Source organism: Lepidochelys olivacea (assembly GCF_965140295.1).
Source record: "Lepidochelys olivacea isolate rLepOli2 genome assembly, chromosome: 3".
Classification (NCBI taxonomy): Eukaryota; Metazoa; Chordata; order Testudines; family Cheloniidae; genus Lepidochelys; species Lepidochelys olivacea.
Genome location: NC_140413.1, coordinates 193,494,464 through 193,520,713, shown reverse-complemented (window position 1 = coordinate 193,520,713; position 26,250 = coordinate 193,494,464). Strand labels below are relative to the sequence as shown.

Sequence of the window (26,250 nt, the reverse complement as noted above, 5' to 3'; positions counted from 1 at the left end):
CAATTTGCCTAGGTGACTACAGACCCAGACCCTTGGATCTTAAGAACAATGAACAATCCTCCCAACACTTGCACCCCCCCTTTCCTGGGAAATGTTGGATAAAAAGCCTCACCAATTTGCATAGGTGACCACAAACCCAAACCCTTGGATCTGAGAACAATGAAAAAGCATTCAGTGTTTTACAAGAAGACTTTTAATAAAAAATAGAAGTAAATAGAAATAAAGAAATTCCCCCTGTAAAATCAGGATGGTATATATCTTATAGGGTAATTAGATTCAAAAACATAGAGAACCCCTCTAGGCAAAACCTTAAGTTACAAAAAAGATACACAGACAGAAATAGTTATTCTATTCAGCACAATCCTTTTCTCAGCCATTTAAAGAAATCATAATCTAACACATACCTAGCTAGATTACTTACTAAAAGTTCTAAGACTCCATTCCTGTTCTGTCCCTGGCAAGCGCAGCATACAGACAGACACACAAACCCTTTGTTTCTCTCCCTCCTCCCAGCTTTTGAAAGTATCTTGTCTCCTCATTGGTCATTTTGGTCAGGTGCCAGCGAGGTTACCTTTAGCTTCTTAACCCTTTACAGGTGAGAGGAGCTTTCCCCTGGCCAGGAGGGATTTCAAAGGGGTTTACCCTTCCCTTTATATTTATGACACCCTGGAAAAGGTTTCGACCGTATGACCCAACCAGAGGGCTGAGCCACAGAAGACCCACAAAGGTTGACAGACAGCCTGCAGAAGGTGCTGAGAGCAGCAGAGAGTGGAAGCTCTGCCCTCAGCCACCAGGGGGCACTCAAGGAGGCGAGTGCAACTCATCACAGTGCCATTAGCGCATCACTGAAATTAGGGGATCTGGGAGGGGCCTGTTTATTTGAACTTAACTGAACCTGAAAAAACCCCAGTGGTATAGACTCATAATATTATCAGTGCAGCTGTTTATTCAAATATATTACAAAGTTATTGAATTTGTGCAGCAAGAGAACCGGAAATTGTGTATTGTTTTTAGAAAGTTTTTTTGTAGCTTCCGAATGGCCAAATGAATCAGTGTTTTGTTTTAGAATAACAACAGGCTGGGGTCTAAGACCCAAGTTTGAATCAAGTTCCTTGAGTCACAAATTTAATCAGATTTTTATAAAAATCAGAGTGAAATCGGAGACAGACTGAGAGCCCTAGAGGCCACAGCCTTTGCATTGGATGAAATTCACCTGTGTTGAGAAGGGACTTCTGTAACGTGTAAGCCTTTTTGCTGCCCAGAGCAGGGGAGAGGTACAGACACAGCGGCCACTCCTTTGTTGTACCAATAAAATAAAAACCAGCAGGATCTTATTAAAGGGAAAAAGGCAAAATACCACATTTATTGTGAATACAGAAAGAATCATAGTAAGTATAGCTATAACATTCCATTCAATTTCATATTTATTCACACATTCATTCATACAAACACACACACACACACATACACACCCACACACACAGGTTCTGCAAGGTTGTTATCATAGTTACCAGCCTTAGAGTTGCTCATGCCAAGCCACTGGCCAGGTGGCCTGGACATGAGGAGGGAGCAGGGCCTTGTCAGATGCTCATCTGATGCTCCTGGAAGTTGGTTTGCAGAATCAGACCAAGAATCAGATCTCACTTTTTAGAGTCTATTTTTATAGGAATTTCTTCCTATGCCAGTCTATGGGAATTGCTTCATCATGCTGTTGCTGAATCAATCAGCAGATAGCACATTCCTGACGGCTCCAAGATGTTATCTTGTTCTTTGGTTCTCCCATTCTTGAGGCTGTTGGGTGGATTCCAGTCTGCCCTCCGGGGGTCCTCTGGTTATTTCCACTTGACGCCTTCTTCAGCCGATGGACACTGGATTCTTAGGCTGGCACCTCCCTGATCATTCAGTTATTATCCACACCAAGCATCCATCCACATACATCCTCGATCTCTATTTTAATCACAATTGTTAATACAACAAAAGGGCGGGGAGTCTCTGGGTGCTGTTTGTTGTTAGAGTATTGCTTTGAGTCTCTCTCTCTCTCCGTGAATTGCTTTGAGAACAGACTCTGTCTTAGAACGTACTAACACAATTAGCAGCTTGCAAATTTCACACATAGAGGGAGAGAAACAGTACCAAAAACCAAGAGACCTCTTAATTAGTAATACCCTGGAATTGAAACTCTGGGGAATCAAACTCATTTGTGATTTTAATACAGAACTTCTTTAATATGATCCAACACCTTGGCCATCTCCCGTGCACAATTACAATTTAGATGCAAGTGGAGCCCTGCCCCCTTGTGTGTACAATCTAAACAGACAAAGGGCGGAAAGGGAAACAAAGACTTAGGGAGCAGAACTGACTGGCCCAAGAAGGTGCCACAAGTCCTCCTGTTCTTTTTGCGGATACAGACTAACACGGCTGCTACTCCGAAACCACGTTGCCTCTCGGAGAAACCACGGTAGTGCTGTTTGGTTCAGGGCAGAAGGCACCAATAGGGGTGGGCCGGGGATGGGGTCTTGGTTTCTGCAGCTTCCGTAGTGCTGTCACAGTATGTAAATAGGGCAAAAGGCTGCAGCTGCTAACTCCAGCTGGAGTCGGTGGTTTGTGGGGGCTGGGCATACACGCAATGGAACCTGAAGGGGCATTGTTATCGGTTTGAAAGCTAGGTTATTTAAAATGAATGAGATTAACGTGTTTTCAGCTGCTAAATTTGCCCACAGCACGTGCTTTCAGCTTCTGTGCCTGAACAATCCCTTCCCCACCCATTTGTTTTACATGGTTTTCTCTCTCCTGTTGCTGGTGAAAGACCACACAAACAGCAGCGGAAGCTGGTCGATTGCCTCAGTATGGGAAATTGGGAAAGTGACTGTACATCAAGTGCTGTCAAGGGCATGATGCAAACAACAGGAAAATGATGTTTTCTTCTAATCCTATTCAGATATCATCTGAGTGGTGTGACTTGGAACAGTGACTAATTAAGTTTCAGGTAATGTATGTGATTGTTTTTTTAAACTGTGTGCCTTTAAAAACGTATGTGATGACCAACCCCGAGGACAGACTACAGCACTCTTCCATCAACAATAACAACCACTTATTTTAAAAATCAGATTGCTTCTGACATCAGGAGAGGGCGCTTTCTCATTAAACTAGTTAAGTGGTGCTTATTGCCAAATGCACAATAAGTCTTTGTCTTTGTAAAACCCAATGAATCGACATTATAACAGAGCTAATAACATGGAAAGTTATTCATAAGATCCTTTTGTCCTACATTAAACAGTGACATGGTACACTGCCTAGTTCATTATTATAGTACAGAGTCATATGCCCTCAAAGTGGGCATAAGCATGCAGCCAAATTTCAAATTCTTTGTGTCTGTGTTTAGAATGTTCTAACCATTTTATAGGAATTTTCCGCTGTTTGGTAGCATTTTATTGCATTTGGACTTTTGTTAGATCTGCTCTTTATGGTATTGCAAAGAAAACCTATAAATAAACACACAGTTCTGCATTTCCCTATTCTAATCGCTTGACCCATAAGAGGAAATAGACTTGTTTTCATGTGATTAACAGACAGAGGAACTTACGACAAGTGACACAGCTGTAGAAAAGGCAGCCCACAAGAGCCTTTTTTGTCAAACACGTTGCAACTGTCGGCGCTGTCAGTACTGAAAAAGGGATTGGCTTGAGCATGGAGCGAGAACCAAAGAAAATAAGAGAAGGCTACCTGGTTAAGAAGGTAGGTGGGCAAATCTAAACAGGCAATGGGCAAGTGTTAGGGCTGACACCAATTGAGCAGATGGGGAAACTTAATTTTGCTTTTTTAAAAATGTTTTCTGCATTATTTTTCATGAAAAATGCAAACAAGTGATCAACCAATTCCTCAAGCAGGGCATTAGTACAGCATTACTTACTTGCAGCTATATACACTGAGGAGTAACTGCATCTTCTCAGTCTACTGTAAAGTAAGGCAAACTCATTTTCTATGTATAATATACATTTTATATGTATTAATGGAGCATTCTAAACACAGATCCAAAGAAATTTGGCTGAATATTCATGCCCAGTTTGAGGGCATATGACTCTGTACTATAACAATGAATTAGGCAATGTACCATGTTACTGTTTAGTGTAAGACAAAAGGATCTTATGAACAAATTTCCATGTCATTACTTCTCTTATAGTGCTGATTCTTTGGCCTTTAAATTGGGTTTAACTTCAGGTAAACCCTGTGGTTAAAAGTTTTTCTGGGAAAGTGGACTCCTTTGTTACAAAGAAAAAAATGCAATGAAATGAACACACCACACTGAGTCAAGTAAATGGGCTTCATGTGGGAAGCTTTTGGGGGAGCCGGTGAGACAGGACCCACTCTCCATCCCAGCCTGAAGGCAGGGAGTGGGGCGTAAGGCACAGCCTTAGCAGAGGAGCTGGTCTGGAATAGCAGCTGCTGCTCCTCTGCATCTCTGAGCAGGGATTCTTGGCCATGGGATCCACATCATAAGGGCATACTTCTGCTAAAGTGCCCTTGCGAGATCAGTCTAGCTTAAAGCTGTTTAGTTAAGCAGCTGTGACCCCCCTGAGAAACTCTGGCTAGAGGATCTCTGCCCTACGGAGCATCTTGGCTGCACAGGTCTTCAACCCAGGAGAAGAACTTGGGTCTGGTGGAGCCTCTAATCTGTGTGGGACCAGAGCTCTGCTCCTGGTGAACTGAGCTGGTGGTAGGTTTCTTCCCCATCTCTCACCTCGGCTCTTTCATTTTTGTTGTAAATGTAAGAAAGTAAATACCAAAAACGACCTTGAAGTGGCATCGTTAAAATCCTAAGGAGGCAGGGGGCCAGGTTCATTGCTGGCAGAACCAGTCTGCCATCCCCATGGCACAAAGTGTAGAGCAAGCTACCCATAATCCATACTCCACCAGAGGACCTGGAGCTGGCCAATGCAGCACACTAAGTGGGTGGGGCCAGCTGTGGAATGGGTGGGAGCAGGCCACCCAGGAAATGTACTGATCCCATAGAAGTCCCAAGTAGTCTCCACCGGTGAGGAGTTTAGCTGCCCTTCCCTAGTGAAAGACACCAGTGGTCCTTCTTCTTGCCATGTAAGAGGTGTGTATCTCTGCCTAGGTGTTGCTGCTCCTGGGAGTACAGCAGGGTGCAAATCACACTTCCTTGCATCTCGATGGGTAACTCAAGGCAAGAAAATCTTTCTGTTGGGCCAGTTGCCTTGGTATATCACTGCTGGTCACCATACAGTAGAACCTCAGAGTTATGAAGCCCTGGGGAATGGAGATTGTTCATAACTCTGAAATGTTCATAACTCTTATTCTTTCAAAAGTTTACAGCTGACCATTGACTTAATACAGCTTTGAAACTTTACTATGTAGAAGAAACATGTTGCTTTTAACCATCTTAATTTAAATGAAATAAGCACAAAAACAGTTTCCTGACCTTGTCAAGTCTTTTTTTAAAGTTTCCCTTTATTTTTTTAGTAGTTCCTGTTTAACACAGTACTGTACTGTACAATATTTCCTTTTTTTGGGTCTCTGCTGCCTGATTGTGTACTTCCGGTTCCAAATGAGGTGTGTGGTGGATTGATCAATTCGTAACTCTGGTGTTCGTAACTCTGAGATTCTACTGTAGTAACTTCTGCAGGAAAACAGAGAGGTTTGAGGGAGTGGGGAATGCGTTATTACGCTGGGGCAGCCCCTGAGAATGCTCTCTCTCCTGCATCAGGGAGCTTCACCCTGGTGGTGGGTAATGCCAGTGTACTGGAGAGGTGGCGATGGCCATAAAGGAGAAGGCAGTTGAAATCAGTAGGACTTGTGCTGTATCCTAAAGACGGATGCTGAGAGATCTGCTGTGCATCCCACGACAGAGCACCTTCAGCCAAGGAAGTTGTAGCACTGGTTCACTCCTGGTTTAACTTTGGGACAGCAAGCGCTCTATCTGTCTCATCTCTGACTCCTCTCTGTGATCCTTTTCAGTTGAGGCTTTTCAGTAATGGCCTCCTAAAAAGTAAAGGCAAATGTCTGTCCTCCCAAAGGTACAGGTGAACCCTTCACATCCACAACCAAATGGAGGGTGTGCTCACGCCACCCTCCATTAGCTTCCGTCCCTCATTCCTTGCTATCAGCTATGAATATTGTTGTGGGCCAGATCCTCAGCTGGCAGGGCCCCATTGATGTCAGTGCCAGTTTGCACCAGCCAAGGACCTGACCCGTATCTTTAAGTTTGGTAGTTTAGAAGTTGTGAATTTCTGTGGGTTCTACCATTCCATCAGGAGAGAATAATTATTTTCTAGCCATTCAGTGCTACAGATGTCAAAGAAAGGAGAAGTTTTATTAGGAGGAAGTTGCAGGAGACTGTTACATGAACCGCTTTTCAAGCTGCTAGTCATCTTGCAGGGACATTTGGGAAACAACTATCTTAACTGTGGTCTTTGGGTAACGGAAATAATTCTCTTTAGTTTTAAGAAACTGTGGGCCAAATCCTGCTCGCCTTTATCACCTGAGTAATCATAGAATATCAGGGTTGGAAGGGACCTCAGGAGGTCATCTAGTCCAAACCCCTGCTCAAAGCAGGACCAATCCCCAATTTTTGCCCCAGATCCCTAAATGGCCCCCTCAAGAATTGAACTCACAACCGTGGGTTTAGCAGGCTAATGCTCAAAGCACGGAGCTATCCCTCCCTGTCATCTCTGTGTTTGCAGACTATGGACCTGAGTCCGCTATTCTGAGTCACACTAAATAGCTTGCGGTGCAAGTGGCCCCATTGTGTAAGAGGGGCAGATTTTGGTCTTTGCCAAGCCCTGTGGTCATTTGCTTATAAGTAAAAGTACTGGGTTGGCACCACTTTGAGTGCAGATATGACAGTGGACAAAAGGCCACTCAAAGTCCTGGATCTTAACTCTGCATCCTAATTTGATTCTGATTTATTCCCCATCCAAAAAATCAGCTGGCAGGTCAATTTGGCTCTTGGCACACTCACTAAATTCTCCCCACTTATTTATATTAGCCAGAACGTGGTGGCCTGTTTCATTCTTTTTTTGTAGATCTCTGTGGAGCCTGGACTGAGGAAAGCAGCCCACCCAAGGGCTATTATTTGAGCCATAGCTTCTCCATACCAGGAACATGTTGCTTCTGCAGCAGAGTACTGGATGTGGAAGAAAGTCCCACTGTCAGCAGGCACAGAAAGTCCCATGATAATCAGCACCCCCTCCGCAATGGAACTTAATGTCTGATTCAGAGTACAGCAAGCTTTCTGAGGGTTCAGGTGGGCAGGGGAGGGGAGGGTGTTATGTTGGAATGCTTTGTTTAAAAAGAAATTCTTGTCCAATCTGCTGTCACAGACACACAACATTTAAATGAGGCAGCAGGACATGCAGCTGTCAAATCTAACGAATCCAGATGCACCCTCCATGCAGCAGGGTGGAGTTCCTGCCTCACACTGCACATAGGAAGTGGAAGCCTCCCCTGAGAATTTCCCTGGTGTGGGTGTGATCTGTGTCTTGGGGGGGGTCTATCGGTGGCAGTGACTCAAGCTCTGCCTCAGGGCCAGACTGCACATAACAAGCTACAGTCTCCTCTTCAAAGAGACTAAAGTCAACTTTTTCAAAAGCGGCCTGTGATTTTGTGCACTTAATTTTTGGGTTTCCATCTTCAGCTCTTCAGTGGGATTTGTGGGTGCTCAGCCCATCTGAAAATCAGACCCTGGGTGTCTCAAGTTGGGTGCCCAAAGACTCAGGCATCTCTACTCAGTGGTCATTTTTGAAAATTTAGTGAGCAGATCCTGCAAAAATGATAGAGGCCTATAAAATTCTAAGATTGATTTTTAAAGTCCATGCAGCACCGGGTCTTGTACTGTGAGAGTCAATGAGCGTTTTGCCATTAATTTCAATGTACGTAGCACCAGGCCCTCGATAAACATCCAAACTTCTAGTTACAAATCACACATCATCTTTGTGCAGTAGTAATGGGAAATAGAGCTTTAAAAGCTGAAATAAAACCCTAGAGCCAAATATTCCTCTTCTTTTAATAGGGGCAGATGAAATTTCCTTTTCTGGTGATGGTTTGGGTACAACAAAAGTGACAAAATATTGCTAACGGTTAAGCAATCATGGTGGAGCTGGGCTATCTGAATAATTCATGTCTGTTTCTGTGCAAACTACAGTCTTCAAAGCTGGGTGACTCAAGTCCAGTGCCTAAGTCCATATTTAGGTATACGATTTCCCAGAGATGCTAAGCAGCTGTGTGCTCCATCAACTTCTCTGGGTAGTGTGGGTGCTCAGCATCTCTGAAGATCCATCCACAGAGGGCTTGATCCAGCAAGGTGCTTAACACCCTTCCCTCTCATTGTCTTCAATGGGAACTGAGAAGCCCCAGCAATTTGAATTATTAATTATTATTATTACTTATTAGCTGTCTTACTGTAGCATCCAAGTGCCCTAGTCATGGACCAGAACCCCACTGTGCTACGTACTGTACAAACACAGAACAGAAAGAGCCCCAAGGTGCTTACAATCCTGTAGCATCGAGTTTTCATTTCAGTGCCTAAACTGTAAACCAGCCAGGGGTGGAAATTTTGAATGTTGTTTAAACTATTGCAAAAAATAACATCTAAAAAAAGGCATTGGTCTGTTTGATAAAGTCTCACTGATACAGGGAAAAAATGCAGGTTGGCTTGTTGGATACAATTTTGGAGAAGCATGTTAGTGGGATTACAGGGAGGAGGAAATAATGTTTGTAGAAAGAGAACAATTCATTGATTTAAAATGGAGAGTGAGACGGGGGTTATGATAGATCTGCCTTGGAAGGGCATTTAAAAGTGTCTCTTTCTTGACTCTGAAACCTATCTTTCTTGACTGGAGAAAATGTCATATAACTGGCTTATTTGATCTACCGCAGGGAAGTATGTTTAACACCTGGAAGCCAATGTGGGTAGTGCTCCTAGACGATGGAATTGAATTCTATAAGAAGAAGATTGACAACAGTCCCAAAGGAATGATCCCCCTGAAAGGAAGCTCTATCAATAGCCCATGTCAGGATTTTGGCAAAAGAATGGTAAGTATTTTTTACAGACACTGAATAATCATTTTATATATATATATATAATGTACACTGCATTTTTCATCAGTAGATCTCAAAGCACTTTACAGTCTTTATCCTCACAATCCTGCTGTGAGGTAGGGCAGTGCTGTTATCCCCATTGTACAGAGGGGGAACTGAGGCACAGAGAGGCTAAGTGACACATCCAAAGTCACACAGGAAGTCTGTGGTGGAGCAGGGAATGGAACTCAGGCCTACCAAAGTCTAGTTCCAATGGCTGGGCCCTCCTTCCTCCCTGGATGGCTGAAACAAAATGTTTAACGATATTCCTTTGTCACATCTCGCAAGCTAGTTAGATGTAGCCTTACGGTGAATGGGGCACTCTGCTGCTGGAGTTGCTGTCTCTCTGACTGAATGTGAAACAAGTCTCTAGTAGCTATAAAATACCCTAAGGGGTGTTTACTTAGCTCTCCAAGTGCAACAAAAGAGAACGTACATTTGGAGAACATACATTTTGTAGCTTTATTATCCATAAAAAGAATTGGAATAGCCCTGAGTTTCCCCTCCAATATTTCATCCTTTGTCTAATTCCAATTGGCTACATGCATTTATATTTTCTGTGTGAATCACCCTGGTGCAGAGCGGCTGATGACTTTGCTTGCATCCACTCACTTCAGACAGCTGATGCTTAGGTGATTTTTAAAAACACTTTGGGGGATTCAGGGACAATGAAACTGCTGTAAGTAATGGAATGCATTTATTCTGATACCCAACTTATACCAACTTCAAGTCAAGTTCTACTCAGTAGGGCCCAATTCAGAACAGCACATAAGCACGTGCTTAAGTGTATGCAGGTGTTTATGTCTCAGGGACGTCTATTCAGCTGTCCTGCATAGACATGAAGAAAAGGAGGACTTGTGGCACCTTAGAGACTAACAAATTTATTTGAGCATAAGCTTTCATGAGTACAGCTCACTTTGAAAGCTCATGCTCAAATAAATTTGTTAGTCTCTAAGGTGCCACAAGTCCTCCTTTTCTTTTTGCGGATACAGACTAACACGGCTGCTACTCTGAAAGCTGAATAGACATGCTTTCCCAAATCAGCACCTAGAAAGATGAAAGCCATTGATTGACTTCAGTAGCTTAGCAGCACACTTTATTTGTTTTTAGTATATTGATTCTTTATTGGCATTTGCTAATACGTGAAAGGAAAAATCTGCCCTGAATGGGGTTTTACCATGTGCTTTGAGATTTTATATCACATAATATAGAAATATAGAACTGTCGGACTGGAAGGGACCTCAGGAGGCCTTCTAGTCCACTCCCCTGCACTCATGGCAGAACTAAATATTATCTAGCCCCGTGGTTCTCAACCTGGGGTCTGGGACCCCTGGGGGGCCGCAAGCAGGTTTCAGGGGGTCTGCCAAACATGGCCCCCATGAGACTGTCTTGGGCCCAGGGCAGAAAGCCAAAGCCCCGCTAGGTGGGAATGTACCATGGGGCCCGAGCCCCACTACAACGGGCTGAAGCCTGAGCAACTCAGCTTCTTGGTGCCCTCTGTGATGTGGGCCCCAGGCAACTGCCCTGCTTGCTACCCCCTAATGCTGGCCCTGGCTTTTCTATGCAGAAAAACAGTGTTGTGGCACTGGTGGGCCATGGAATTTTTATAGCACATTCGGGGAGGCCTCAGAAAGAAAAAGGTTGAGGGCCCCGGATCTAGGCCATCCCATGTACTCATTCACCACTATGGACGATCCTGGTTTAGTGGCACGTTGTTTCTTACACTGGTGCTATCTCCGCTGCTTCTCTCCTTTCAAAGATAAGTCACATTTTTCTTCATTGCTTTCTTATGAGAGGTCTTATCACTACTGACAATCTGGGAAATAATTTTCTCATCCTCCTTCATATTTTATACACTGGAGTAGAAAATGTCTCTGTTTCAAACTCTCAGCTGTTTAATTGAACAGCTGTTCCTCTCTGGGATTGCACCGGGTACACTGAGTCTCCTAGCTTTCTCCTCCAGGTTACGGTAATTGATTCTCTATTTGGTAAGCGCCTGCCTTAACTTTGTATGTTATACTGTGGTGTGCTAGCTTGCATACCACACTTTTCCATACAGGGATCGGTAGCAGACTAGCTTATCATTTTTGACATGTGCTGTATATTGGTGTTGGGATGTGGCTGTTTATTCCACTGCTCTGGAGGCGAGTACATTGAGACCTGGGAGTGATGTCATATAGGAGAGGATTATGTTTTTGTTTGGATTTAGGGCTTGTCTACACTTGAAACACAACAGTGGCGCTGTTGCAGCACTTCAGTGTAGATATTACCTATGCCGATGGGAGGGAGTCTCCCGGCAGTGTAGGTAATCCCCCTTCCTGAGAGGCAGTAGCTAGGTCAATGGAAGCATTCTTCCATTGGCCTAGCACAGTCTACACAGAGACTTAGCTTGGCTGAGCCACACTGATCAGGAGTGTGGATTTTTCACACTTCTGACTGGCGCAATTAAACTAACCTAATTTTCTAGTGTAGACTAAGCCTTAGTTTATGATCATCTAGTGCTTTGCAGACTTGGACTCTTTCCCCCATTGAAGTCAATAGGGTTTTTGCACAATTTTAGGACTGCAGAATTTGGTCCTTAACAACTGGGATCTCAAAGATTAATATTTTGAAAGTCTAGAATTGTGCCATTTAAATCTACTAGGTAGCTTTTATATAGCACTTTTCATTGGTAGATTTCAAAGCATTTCACAATCTTTGATGTATTTAGCCTGATAATAGCTTGCTCTACCACACGGGTGTTATCACTGTTTTTAGAGGTGGGAAACTGAGGCACAGAAAGGCTAAGTGATTTGCCTAGGGCCACAACAAATCTGTGATGTAGAAAGGAACAGAACTCAGGTCTACTAAGTTCTAGCCTACTCCCCTAACCAGTGGGCCATCCTTCCTCTCATTTACACATGTAGATTTCAGTGGATTTACTATAGCATTTACTGTAGTATACTAATTTCATTTCAGTGGATTCACTGCATTTAGCTGTTAGATGTGCAGTTTTCAGTCTGTACTTTTCTTTTTGAGGGCATACAGTACTGCCTGCTCATTAACGTAACAGTTTCATTTAGATGGTTATTAATAAATCTGATTGAGCACCCATTGTATTTACTCTGTAATTAAATTATGGGACACCAGATTTTAGAGGAAATGGAAAACCTTGAGTGACTGATGAAATGCCTACAGAATATTGCTGGATGACCATCAGGTTAATATCTCTTGGGAACATTGACCAGAACAAATATTTAAATTGATCAGTTAAACAATCCACTCTTGAGTTTTTTCAAATTGATGTTATTACTTCTACTTAACTCTGCTTTAAGGAGAGCTGTTCTCCCTTTGATGTGACACTTAACTACATAGTAACTACATTAAAAATTAGCCCTACACGTTCCTAAAGGCAGATAAAAGTCTAGGGCAAAAACTGCTTTTGCTGTTACTGAGTTATTCACGGTGGGGAGCGTGAAATGAGGCTGGCTGTGTAGAAGGTCCCTGAGCTATCCTGCCTGCACAGGCTCAGGGGAATATGTTCTGTTGCACATCTTTCTGCCGCTTTCAAAAGGCACCGTATTTCTTCTACTGTTATTTCCTGCTAATAGCACACAATATTGAAGGTTAGAATCTAATAATTCCTTATGGCAGCAAACGATGGGCCTGATCCAAAGCCCACTGACACAAATGGGAGTCTTCCCACTGAGGTTGATGTACTCAAGATAAGGCCCTGTCTCTCTTTGGGGCCGTGGTGCACCGGTGGGCCTGCTAGACAAACCCTCCGTCTGGTACTCGGAGTGTTAGTCTGGAATCTTCTCCAGCTATGTTATAGATGCACAGGATGGTAGGGAAGGATTTCTCTGCACCTATAAAGTAGCTATAGCACCTGACTAGTTATTTCAGGTACTACATAACCTGGCTCTGGTAAGAATGTCAGGAATGCTCAGTCTGTAACAGTACAAGGAGCTGATTACTTGCACTGTCTGCTTACCTATCTCTTCAGAGCGTTTCTGCTTTAATCATGTGTTCAGGACACTATACTTAGCTCCTGCTAAGTGAGGCTGGGCAGTTTGTTGATGCTGGTGTAATTGTAACCCACTGGTTACATAAAGACACCTTTAAAAATCCTTATTCTTGTTATAGTTTGTCTTCAAGCTCACCACAGCCAAACAGCAGGACCACTTTTTCCAAGCCGCCTACCTTGAGGAGAGAGATGCCTGGGTGCGGGATATCAAGGCGGCTATTCAGTGCATCGAGGGAGGCCAAAGGTTCGCCAGAAAATCCACCAGAAAGTCCATCAGGCTGCCTGAAACAATCAATCTGAGGTGTGGTATAATGTCTCTCTTCCTCCATTCCCTTCCATCAGCAGGGAGTAGACAGTAGAGTCAGATAATGTAACATCAACCTGAGTTCTTTGGGAGGGATTCACTACCATGTAGGCAAGGCTGGTCTTCTGTCTCCCTGACCGGCAACTGTAATAGCTGAAGACCACCTCCTAGGCAATAAGGCTCACTGGAGGGTCATTTCTAAATCATGATGACTAAACATACGTACAGTATGTACAATAGTCACTGAAACATAAGTAACAGGACATGTAGCATCCCAAAGCAACGCTAAAACCTTTCCAGGGAATAGGATGCATGGCAAGCAGCTCTATTTTGGATGCTGCAATGCGAGATCCAAAGCGGATTTCAAATGAAATGAATTACACTTGCCTGAGGCTTCAAGTAACAATAGAATTAACAAGGACCACAGAGTTGTCTGCTTTACAGTTGTATGCATCAGCTCAGCAAAGACTAGAAAAGGAGTCTAGGTGATTGAATGTAATGGTCCTTCATAGTTGTAAGTTTTTTCCATTATTAAAATAGACCACAACTTTGAAAATAACTTATTAATATTATTTACATTGTCTAGGACCTAGCCCCCTGAATTGTGTCCGGGCCATTGCGCTAGGCTCTGTAACAGAGTAAATGACAGTCCCTGCCCCAAAGAACTTACAAACGAAAGGGTGAAATCTTGGCCCTTTTGATGTCAATGACAAAACTCCCGTTGATGTCAATGGCCCCTAAAAGACAAGATGTAGCAAGTGGGTGACCCAAACAAGTGCGCAGCGGGATGGGGAAGGGGAAGATGGGATAATAATCCTAGGATGTATTTAGACTTGTTTATTACTCATAACCTTGAGGCTCATTTTTTTAAAGTGGCCATTAGTTTTATGTGCCTTGTTTTTTGGGAGCCCAGCTTGGAGACACTTTGAAGGGGCCCAATTTTCAGAAAGTGCTGCACACCTGCCAGCTGAAAAATCAGGCATCTTTCAAGGTATTTCAGCAATGGAGGCACTCAAAATCACTAGTCACTTTAAAAAAATCTTGGCTTTAAAGGAATCTGCTGGCTTAGCCAGGCTGCCACTGCAAATAGAACTGGAGTAATAGGAGTAGAGAACAGGGAGAGGAGAGGAGATGGTGACTAGATGTTTCTCTGGCCAGTTCTACTGCAACTGGGGCAAAACTCAAATTCCATTGAAATTAGCTGAGACATGGGGACTGCACTACAAAAGCAGGATAATTCCATTAAACCTTATTTTCTGATCAACCTAAATCATGTAACGTTTCATGTGGTATGTTTTACATGCCCTAACAGATTATTAAGCAAGAAACCAGAGATGCAGAAACTCCTTCCTTTTTCCTATGTCTTACTCTCAATCATCAACTTCTAGAACTTTAATTAATTAATCTCCCTGGAAGAGCTCTCTTTAGTTTAGTCTTTACAGTTTCTCTAGCAACTCCCCTTAAATCCACTTGTATAATTACCAGATTTCAGTTACTGTATATCAAGAGCCCATAAATTTAGGGCCAAGCCAAAGCATAAAGCACTGCAGAAATGGGCTAGCAATGAGAGTTGGAACATTTTCAAAGTACCGGTTTCAACAATTTTTTGATGGGAAGGTTTCTGAGGTCCAAGGTGGATGCACCATTCACTTCAGGGGTTGCGGGGAAGGAGGGAGGGAGAGGGCGAGCGAGCGAGCCCTAAATCAAAACCCTAATGTTTCAATACTATTCCTTTTGCAAAAATGTTCAAAAGTTTTGGTTCCATGCAGAACATTCTCCAGCCTGCTCTCCTAGCTGTACTTGCCAGACTAAGCAGCCTGTCAGAGAACCTGAATCTAGTGAAAAGTAAAAGATATGCAAAGGCAAGGAAATATGGCATCCATTTGTTAATGTTTAGAAAACTAAGGGAAACAGGTTGTCTCAGAATATGATCTTCCAGAAAAATACAAAGCTGTGGTGTGCTAAGGATATTCTTTGGTGGGAGCCAAAATTGCACACGGCCCGGTCCTGAACTTAGGCTAACTTCAGTTGGCTTCAGTGGGAGATTTGTCTGACAAAGGACCGAACAACAACTGAACAAGAACCTCAGGACTTGGCCCAGAGAATTTAATTTCCTCTGCTAGAGGGCTGGCTCTACAGCTCAGGGGCCTAAAGCAATGGAGTTATCTGGGGCATGCAAAAAGGTGCTCTGGAGGAGGGAAATCAGACCATGAGTTGCTGAGGCTGCTGCAGGGCCTCCTAAAGCATGAGGATTCCGTCAGTAAGTCAAACTCATAGGAGTTCTTGATCCTCCAGTTCCCAGACACGACAGGGAGAAGTTGCTGGAGGATCTTAATACAAGGAGGGATGTCCAGGAAGAAGGCCATTCTGTGAAGCTTTTCTACAGCACTTGGAGTGTGTTGCGTCTCTGCTCACATTATCAATTCCCATCTTGTTCTGTTGCCCAAGTGGAATATTGAGCCTTGTGGCCTGTCCTGTCCAGGCCTGCTGCTGAAGTCAGCAAAAGAATCAAATTGTGAGCTGGGGAGGCATCCAAAAGTACTTGGCTCCATGCAGTCATTTGTCTTCCTTGGGCTTAAGCCCAGTAAGCTGTTGTGTTGGAGAGACAACAGTGCCAGGAGAATGTGAGGCACTTCCCCAGTACAGAATGAGGACTACATTATTATGCCAAATAGTTAAAGCTGCCTAGTTGCTAACAATTCCCATGGTTCCTTTTTACACACAGTGCCTTGTATCTCTCAATGAAGGATTCCAACAAAGGAATAAAAGAACTGAAGTTGGAAAAAGACAAAAAAGTGTTCAATCACTGCTTTACAGGTAACAAGCTCTTCTTTCCCATTTGCCATTTAAAGCGCTCCAGGCAATGAAATACACAGTAGGGCTCAAGTCATGACACTGGGGGTGTACACCACAGCATCTCTGAGCTTTGTAGGGCCCAGCCAGAGCCCTATAAAATTCAGAGGACAAATAGTGAAAGCTTTCTCCATCAATAGAAAGCTGGTTTCTGTAGACTGTTCAGAAGTATCTGCCATAGGCCTGGTAGGAGGTGGTTACAGATGGAACAGATTGTGCCTGTTCTAAAATGTGATCAGAGAGACGAAAGAATTGAAGCAGCTCTTTTCATCCGCAGTGTCATGAAATCCTTAGTGCCACTGAAATATTCTTAAAGGGGTACTGTGCGGTATTGGCTTCAAATCAGCCAAGCTATCCTGTGCTTAGGCAGGGCTCCCATCCTGCTCCAAGGCAAAGTCTATAGTGTGCTGGAAAGAGTCAAAACTCACCCCTTCCCTGGGGTACTGCTTTATTAACAAAGTAACTCCAAAGAATCTCTTTCCTCAGGCTTGGCTATTCCTAGGATTCCTCACTTAGGACTTATCAGCTCCACACTGTCTCCCCTGACTATTCCCACTTCCTTTCTGTCTGCGATACAGTTAATGAGCTACCCTTGCCACCATGAGTCAGCAGGTCAGCACTAACAGTGTGGGTCAGCAAGAGTACGCTGCCACATACCCAGATGAGCCTGTCATATTTGTCATTTAAAATATCAGATTCACAAACACAGAGAGCAGGCCAATTGCCTCTGTATGCTTAACAGGTCTTGTCATGGTTATTTTCTTGGGTAATGGCTGTTAATACACAGCTCGTTTTATTATCTTGTGACTAGGCAGCTGTGTGATTGATTGGCTGGTGTCGAACAACGCTATCCGAAATCGCAAGGAGGGTCTCATGCTAGCCTCTTCCCTATTAAATGAAGGCTACCTGCAGCCAGCTGGGGACACTTCCAAGAATGGTGCTGAAGGATTAACAGACACTCCCTTCCTTGATTTATCTGATGCCTATTACTACTTTGTGAGTATTGTGGCGTGTTCTTCTAATCTTCCAAAGTTTGAACATGGGCTTCCAGACTTACTGCTGTCCTGGAGGTCTATGTTCATTGTCTCTCTGTGGCTTCCAGAATGAAATTGCCCAATATAATGTTTTTTTTTGTTTTTTAAAACAGTTGTCCTAGCAGCCAGCTCAGTAACTCAATCTGAGATCTGAAAGTCAAGCTGGGTTCTTTCTGGCTTACACATCCTCACCACCAATAGAAATACTGCAACTGGAACTTAGCTAACATTTCTGGTGATGATACATGAGCCTGAGAAGAATCCAGTTCACTGATCACAGGGCTGGACTTGCTCTGCAGTTTCCCAGAGGAGTGAAGTGTTACAAAGTGATTTTTGTCAGTAAAGTCACCGGACGTGACTCAGTTGACACCAGGAGCAGGTCGCACCCAACCTTTAGCAGGCGGAAAATCTTCTTTTAATATTTTGTTTCACTCTCCCCCCCCCCAGCCTTACCTTGGATCATCTCAGCTGAGATTGGTAACCATACATTTGATGGATGTAATTTAATAGGGTACTACAGACATAAGCTGGTTATCTGAAAAGCATGAAATACCACTCATGTTAGATAAATGTTTAAAGTCATTTGGTATACTGAGTTACATTTAATAGAAACAATCATTATTTGTTAATGTTGTTTAAAAGCTCTTGCTCCTATAAGTTCTGTTTACACTAATCACATCTGCGGTGGAAAGCTTGACATCAATAAGAGTTTGTCTGAGTAAGGACTGTGGATTTGGCCCATTAATCCATTTATCCTCATAAAGTGCCTATGAGGTAGGGCATTTTTACAGATGGGGAAACTGAGGCAGAAAAGTTGTGTCTTGCCCAAGGCAACGCTGGCAGTCAAATTCCTGGCTCCCAGGCCTGTGCTCGGACCACACCTGTTTCACACTGTTGCATTCTATTTCAGCTCTTTTCCAGTTCTAATACATGCAAGTAGGGCATCAAGAAAGCCCAGTATCACAACATGTCATTGACATTGCATGAAGTACAAAACGTACTAGAGTTATGTGGCTCATAGATAACTATTTCTCTGCAATTGCATCTTTTGAACTGTGCAATATTTCAGTAAACTGCATTACACTGATCTGATTGCAGGGTTGCTGTGAAACTTGAAAATATTGCAGGCATCTGGAGACAACTAAAGTCAGTGCTGGCTTCAAAACCCCACAGAGTGAATAGACAAGTGCAGAATATGGACCCCAGTGGCCAGCTCTTGTTGGTGGAAAGGGGGTTAAGCGTAGGCAGCAGCATTCCCTGCTTTTTCCAAGTTTTGTGAATGCCTGTGGAGGAGGGAATGGGCATGGCTGGATAGTGGATCCAGGTGATGGTAGCTTTCACTGGCATCCTTCCTTCTCAAGCCTGCAGGAAATTGGCTGTGTCAGCAGGTACATGAGTTCCACTCTGCACACTGAAAGTCATTTTAAGGGAAGGTTTGGAGCAGTCACTGGTTTGAATGGTGGGAGCCTTATTATCATGGGAAAAGAAAGGGGTCAACAGGGAGTAGTGTACGGGCACTGAGATGTAGAACAATGCTCCAGCTTTCTTCAAATGTCCTGAGATCCATGGGAAAAATCCGTCAGAGAACCTGGTTCTATGCCCCTTTGGCCCCAACATTCAATGGATGACTCTATGGGAACTCTGCTGGCTGAAACTCAGTTTCTTGGCTTTTCTGGGAGATTTTCCAGAGGAAGGGTTGTTCTGGCCTCCTGGCTAGCAAATAAGACAAGCACAAGCTGACCTCCCTTCAGTAGGAAAACAAACCCCAGCAGCACGTGATTACTGAAGGTTGTCCTCTTCTTTGTGTTCATACAGGCAGACAGTGGGTTCTTCTGTGAAGGGAATTCTAGTGATGACGATGTGGTCTTGAAGGAAGAGTTCAGAGGCATAGTGGTCAAACAGGGCTGTTTACTGAAGCAGGTCAGTATTTCACTCATTCTGCCGTTTTACAACAGGAATGAAGTCAACAAAATACAAGAATAAAATATATCCAGCAGCTTCTCAAGAGCTTGGAGCTAAGCTGGGCCATCTGAGTGTAGCACATTGTGTGTGTGTGACAGGCCCCCCGTGTGTCAATCCACAGAAAATATGAGTTAGGCTAGTACCTAGCAACAGTGCTTTAGCTCAGGTTGTAGCAGTTTGTGCTTTTAGCTCTGGAGGACTCTGGTTCCATCTCCAGTGTGTTGGCCAAGGTGGTGGCTGTTACATGAGTACTTAGCAGCTGTGATCTTTCTCAGAATGTTCTTGAGCCTCCTCACTTTGCACAGAGTGCTTTCTGCTGAGATTCACCGGTACTTTTGTCCAAATTAACAAGGTTTACTGTTATTTACATGACAGTAGTGCCTAGAGGCCCAATCAAATTCAGAGCCCCATCATGCAAGGTGCTATAAATACACAGAGCGGGCTAGATCCTGCCCCAAAAGTTGATAATCTAAAGAGACAAGACAGGAAAACTGTGTGAGGGGTAGCCACAGCAGGTTAGTGGAACACATGGGACTAGAACCCATGTTTCCAGTCTCTTTATACAGCACCGTATCTGCTACACCACACTGCCTTGCAAACTGGGGGGGGGGGGTCATATCCCAGTTCTGCTTGAGGCTTCCTGTGTGTCCCTGGACAAGCCACTTACTTGATCCCTTTCTGTGAAAGGGAGACAATAACTTTCCCCAGGATACCTTCCTTTCTATACACAATATACACCCTAATTACAATAGCTTTTCATAGAATCATGGAACTGGAAGGGCCCTCGAGAGGTCATCTAGTCCAGTCCCCTGCACTCAAGGCAGAACTAAGTATTATCTAGACCATCCCTGACAGGTGTTTGTCCAACCTGCTCTTAAAAATCCCCAATGATGGAGATTCCACAACCTCCCTAGGCAATTTATTCCAGTGCTTAATCACTTTGACAGTTAGGAAGTTTTTCCTAATGTCCAGCCTAAACTGCCCTTGCTGCAATTTAAGCCCATTGCTTCTTGTCCTATCCTCAGAGATTAAGGAGAATAATTTTTCTCCCTCCTCTTTGTAATAACCTTTTCCTTATGACACCCCTGAAGGAGCACGACAGGAATCAGAATACTAGCAGAACAGTCAGGCAGGATCAGGGTTCTTCAGTGACATTAACACAGTGCAGCAGCACAATGCAACAAGAGACACCAGGGTGTGTGTAAGATATTAGGTATTGATCATCCCCAGCTCACTGACTGAAACCAAAAATCTTACTTTGGCCAACATTTAAAATATGAAGCCCTGTCCTGGAGCAATGTGACATGCTCCATACATGTATGAAAGCCCATGCACATTTCAAAGGAAGATAATGTGATATTTAGTCATAGAAATGGGTAAGCCAAATAAGTTCCAAGGAGCGGGGTATGGTAGGGCTGCAGGTAGGGTAAGTAGCCAGTGCTTCTAGGAGTGACCTAGCATTATCAGAAGCCATGGAATGTAGAAGCTAGAATTGTACAGATCTGTTACATCCTCCACCCCCTCTGGGGATACAGGTTTAGCTGCTACAAAGTTGTTCATAGCAATATCCTTGGAGACACTGAGGCCCCAATGTTGCCATGAACTTCCTGGGGGCGGACCACAGCACCCCATTGACTTCACTGGTGTAGTATTCTGCTGACAGAGCTTGTTGCAGTATCAAGTTTTAGGTACTAGAGTGGTGGACTCTATAAAAAACAAAAAGATAGGTAGTTGGATATCATTGCTGGGTGGAATAATGCCTTTTCTTTGTCTAGGAAGAGTCCCTAGTCCCCTCTCCAGAGAAACTGAGACAGAAATGCCCCTTTTATGGTCACCTTTTCTGCTCCCTAATTCTATTTGGTGTTTAGAACACATGATGAGAGGTGTCATAATGAGGATAATGACTGCATAGACAGACATTCAAGTAGTATATCCATGTTGAGTCTGTGAATGATGCCACAAATCATCTGCAGGGAGCATGAGTACTTACTGGCCATGTCATTTGTATTCTTCCTGTTATACTGCATCCACTGTTTAAAGGGACGTGACCCTTCACCACATTTCTGTCATTATTCACTTCCCCACACCCACCACTGTTGGCCCATACCTAATGAGTAAAGAACTTCCTTGTGAACAGCAATAGTTACTTGAGATATGGAAATATTTTTGAAACAGTGGGAGGAAATGCCCGATAGCCCCTTTTGACTAATATTAGTCTGGTTTTGATCATCCCACTCAAAGTCACAGTGGATTGTGAGAGGCCACTGTTGCTGCTTCTGGCTTGAATGTCTATTTCTGAAGACTGTAGTTATGGCTGGTAAAAATGCTGATCTATTTTAAGTGGATAATACTAATTGTGTGACTTATTGTCCAGGCAGGAAAACTAGCTACTGAATTAGATATTGAGTAAGATTTTAAGAAGTGCCTAAATGAAATCTTGAAATCAAGCCTAAGTTCATTTTGGTGCCTAATTCACTTAGGTACTTTTGAAAACATTATCTAGTTTAAGTTCCTTCATTGAAGGCACCTGTATATCAAGGCCAAAACATTAGTTTTTCAGCATATTTTCCTATTCTTGTGTGATTCCTTTTAAACAAAGCAGAATAGTAGGTGACTTTTTGTAACTTTGCTTAGGGGCATCGGAGGAAAAACTGGAAAGTGAGAAAGTTTGTCCTAAGAGAGGACCCTGCATATCTTCACTATTATGATCCTGCTGGGGTGAGTGATTTTGTCCATATTTTTACCTGCATCATTCAAGGGCTTCTTAAAGACCTGATCTCCAGCTGGACTGATGAATAGAATATTCCTTTGCAAGTGTTTGGTGGGCGTGGCAGCGTGTGTGTATGGCGGGGTGGGGGGGGGGGAGTACTTGTGCTGCTTCTGACTAGCTGTAGCTGTTCTCCAGATAAGCAAAGAATGTCAGGTCTCTACAGGTGCTGGTTGGGCATGGCTGAGTGAAAGTTCCTGGCCCTGGAAAAGAGGCAGCCATGAGTGCCAATCTGTCCTTTTAGCCAGTGATTAATTACATTAACAGTACTGTCAGACTGTCTGGAGTGGCTCATGACTGGGAGTGCCAACCTCAGGGCAGATTGTCAAAAAGCAGGACAGACACTCCAAACTGGTGGTGTGTTCTACAATTAGATTTCACCACCCCAGGAACAAATGCGAATTCCCGGATCACAGTAACAGTCTAACCATGGAGTCACAGACAGTCCCCTTAGGCACTCCAGTCTCTTGCCATTCAGGCAAGCTGGACTTAGTGATAAATGGACACTTACACCAAAAAAACAAAAAAAACAAAAAAAACCACACACACACAATATTAAGGTTGCTCCCAGTCCCAAGAGATGAGTCACTTACCCCAAATCAATTTGTACCTTAGATCCCACACCAAAGACCACACCGATAATAAATCCTTAATTAGTTTACTATAGGATTAGCTAACTACAAGAAATGAGTTATTTACAGATTGAAGCAGGCAACATAAGCACAAATGAGTTATAATCTTAGGTTCAAAAAGGTGATATATGTAGTTTAAGGCTAACCCAGGTTGATCCTGGGGATATCTGCTTTTGTTTCTTAGCTCCAGCCCTTGTGAATGTCTAAACAGCAAGGAGATAACCAGTCCTTGTGAGCATCTTTATATGCCCTTCCCCCAGAGTTCAAACTGATGGGACAAGTGTTCCTGCACATAAATTCTTCATGGGTGGATGGGGCAAACAAAGTTTGTTGTAAAATGGCCTATTTAGTCTTGATTGTCCTTCTTGAAGGACAGGGAAAAACACTCTTCCTGCCTATGTTCACAGATTCAGAGGAGACATTCTTACAATTATAAAGAAAAAAACTTTCATATTACCTTATAGCAAGGGATACAGACATTACAAGTAAGATTAATGCTCGCAGCAACTTACAAGCATTTTATAGAGTCTAAACACTAAACAGTGCTATAAGTCTAACACCTAACTTGAACAATACTAACATACAGGTAAGCTGGTCTGGTCTCCAGCTATGAATTTGTCAGTGCTCAGCTGATGCCTACAGCCTTGGCAAGAGCTAGCACCCGATTTACCAGTGTCACAAATACACTTTTGTTTACATGCCCAGACTAGATTAAAATCTGTTAGGCCATAACAAACAAGTTAATCAAATACAGTCAGCCTTTTTACGGTTATATTTTCTGTGTTATACAAGAGACAGAGTATCTTGGCTCAGGCTAATTACAGTGGGACAAATTCTTCCCAAATATAAGTAGGTGCCTCAATGGAGCTGTACCTGCTTACATTAGGGATAAATTTGGCTCCCGGGGCTCAATGCTTCCCTGAATCTGAGCTCAGTGCAGGGGTGGGTTCAATAAGGTGCCAGTTATGTCTGTTTGATCCTATGCTGGCCAAGCCCTAGCGGTGTCAGGGTGGCCTAGAGCCAGCAAAGAGCACATAGAGGAGTTTTGCCCTTCCAGCCCCTTTGCTGGAATGTGCCTGTGTTAGGGCACAAGAGCTGCTTCTTTCAGGTTTGTGCCAGCAGAAATTCTCTCCCCACAAGGAGAATTGTCCCCTGGCCACTTGCAGCCACAGTCCTGAGCTGCATAAGAGAGCTAGAGTGTAAACAAGAATCTGGCCTAGCATGTCTGTGGTGGTGGTTGTCCTTCTGTAGAGACGGACTTTCTGGAACAAGCCCCCTTCTCAAACATTGAGTGGAACTGCATCTGCTGGCTGAATGTTGCAGGTGCGTTGCTTCTATTCAGTGAAGGAAGGGCCCAGTCAATCCAGATCTTGCACTTTGTACAAATCTCTACGTTGTTCTTGTACACTGAGCTCAGAATGGATCCTCCAAAATATTTAGCGGAGCCTGTATTCCAAAGGGGCTCCCCCAGCCACATGCAGATTTGCCCCATCTCACGGTGCCCATTTCTCATAGATCTGGGCCATATTTTTGCATCATTCATCCCTGCTTCCAGTGAAGAACTCCAGTCAGATATATCTGGACAGTTTTAGAAGCAGACATGTTGGATTTTAAACCATGCCCATGACTATTTTGGCATTCCTATCAGGGAGAAGATCCACTTGGAGCGATTTACTTGAGGGGCTGTGTGGTGACAGCTGTTGAAGACATACCAGATGGTAAGGAAACACACAGCAGTGTGGTGTTTGCAGTACACACGTACACATCTAGATGCAGTCATACAACATCTTGGCTCAGAAATAAGCCATTCACAAATCATGAATGAATGGATCAGGTCAGCAGCGTTAATCCCAGAGCTGGGTCTCCACAGCTATCCTGATTTGTCTGCAGTGAAGAAAGACTGAGCTAAAGGGGGTTAGGGAAATGCATATTTGGTCATATGCTTAGGCTAACTCTACTTGGCTTCTGTGCTGAGGTCATCTGCACAAGGCCCCCCTCCCCCCCCCCATGAATTTTGGGGCTACTGCAGTCCATGACTCTGGAGGGGAAGTGTTGTAGCAAGAGAGGTTAGGCCAAGGAACAGTCCATCTATACCTCATACTCTTCTGAAACCAGGGAAAATGCTCATGGGGACAAACCACTATGTTTTAATCCTGCAAGGAACATTATCAGCCACTCCATAAGTTTTCCTCTCCTTTGAAGGATGGATTGTTTGTAACACAGCAAGATTGGCTGTTGGGTACAGTACTTGACTTCTGAGAGAGCTGTGCTGCCATGGGTGAAGGACGGATGGAGGCATCACACTCTGGGGTGGTTTGAGCTTCCTTTCTTTGCAGATAGCTGTGCTCGGCTGATTTTGGAGGCTGCACTCAGCCCACACCACAGATGTGACTTGTGGGAGGGTTGGTCGTGGCCCTTAGCACTTGATAAATGTGTCACTCATTCTATAGTGTTGGTAGTTCCTATTCCTGATTCCACAGGGGGAGGCTTCTATTCATGGATGTGATTTTTGGTATTTGAGAAGTCTTACTAATAGCAGAGAAAGTGATATGGTAGAAAGGAAGAACATCCCAGTATGGTTTTAGAAGCAGAAATGCTGTAAACATGGGCTAAACTTTCTCCATTCACATCTGTAATTTGTTACTTTCTTCCCTCCCCCCACCCTTTAGCCAAGAAGCATGATGTTGACACCAACCTGTTTGAAATCATCACAGCAAATGAAGTCCACTATTTTTTGCAAGCAGCCACACCTGTGGAGCGTACAGAATGGATCAAAGCAATTCAAGTTGTTTGTAGGACTGGAAAATGAAGACCAGCCTCCAGCAAAGAAAAGCAAACTGAGAGCTCCTAGCAAAAGGGAATATTAAGATGTAGCCCAGAGAAATGATTTCATCCATAGAATCTCCTCTCCCTGGCGCTTGTGGGTAGAGTGGGTAGTTTCATTTCTGTCATGGCTACTAACAAACTATTGAACTCTCCACTATTGTAACCAAGAGATTTTACTAATTTATAGTAGAAAATGTGTCTTACTAACTTGTTTCTTTGTAATTAGTGCACCCTGTGAAGGTAACACCTTGTGCCTTCTTTTGCTCATATTGAAGATGGTGAGAGTTGTGTCATTAACTTAGTTGAGGGCAAGATCATGCAACTGATGTAAATAAAAGTAACTCAAATTGTCAGCTATCAGCATTCTTTTGTTACTCACCTACAGTCCAAGGTCTTCAAGTAAGCTACATCTACGCTGCATCAATTTGGTGCACAATACTATTCACACCCCTGTAGTCCAAAGTGCTGTGCGGTCACTTGCAAGAGTGGATACTGTGGGTGTGAACTAAAAGGTTCCTACTTCACATTAATGCAGTCCTGTTTGAAGAGAACTACATTAACACAAACTAGAAACCTTTTAGTTTATGCCTGCAGCATCAACACAAGGGGAGTCACAGGGCAGCATTTCAGTGCTCTCAGCTATTCACACCTCCGTAGTCTGAACTGTGGGGCAGTGTAGCAAGCCCTATAGTATTTAGGAGAGAAAAATTTTGCACCTTCTGTAAGCAGAATAAGTACTAACATTGGGGTGGTTCTGTTTATCTGATCAA

General features: G+C 43.6%; 1 protein-coding gene across 4 annotated transcripts; it reads left to right on the top strand.

Moving 5' to 3' along the window:
- The first annotated feature begins 2,356 nt into the window (after positions 1-2,356).
- Positions 2,357-25,826, top strand: PLEK (pleckstrin). 4 transcript variants are annotated; one of them, XM_084625039.1, is made up of 11 exons: positions 2,357-2,458; positions 2,939-2,986; positions 3,570-3,735; positions 8,896-9,051; positions 13,222-13,403; positions 16,132-16,223; positions 17,071-17,255; positions 19,109-19,213; positions 21,890-21,973; positions 24,303-24,372; positions 25,324-25,826. In XM_084625039.1, the coding sequence occupies exons 3-11, from the start codon at positions 3,688-3,690 to the stop codon at positions 25,461-25,463; spliced, it is 1,062 nt and encodes a 353-aa protein (XP_084481165.1). In that variant the 5' UTR covers positions 2,357-2,458; positions 2,939-2,986; positions 3,570-3,687; the 3' UTR covers positions 25,464-25,826. The 4 variants fall into 4 exon arrangements, with proteins under 4 accessions (XP_084481165.1, XP_084481168.1, XP_084481167.1 ...); XM_084625040.1 differs by having other exon boundaries at positions 2,373-2,458; positions 2,807-2,986; XM_084625042.1 differs by lacking the exon at positions 3,570-3,735.
- Positions 25,827-26,250: the final 424 nt, after the last annotated feature.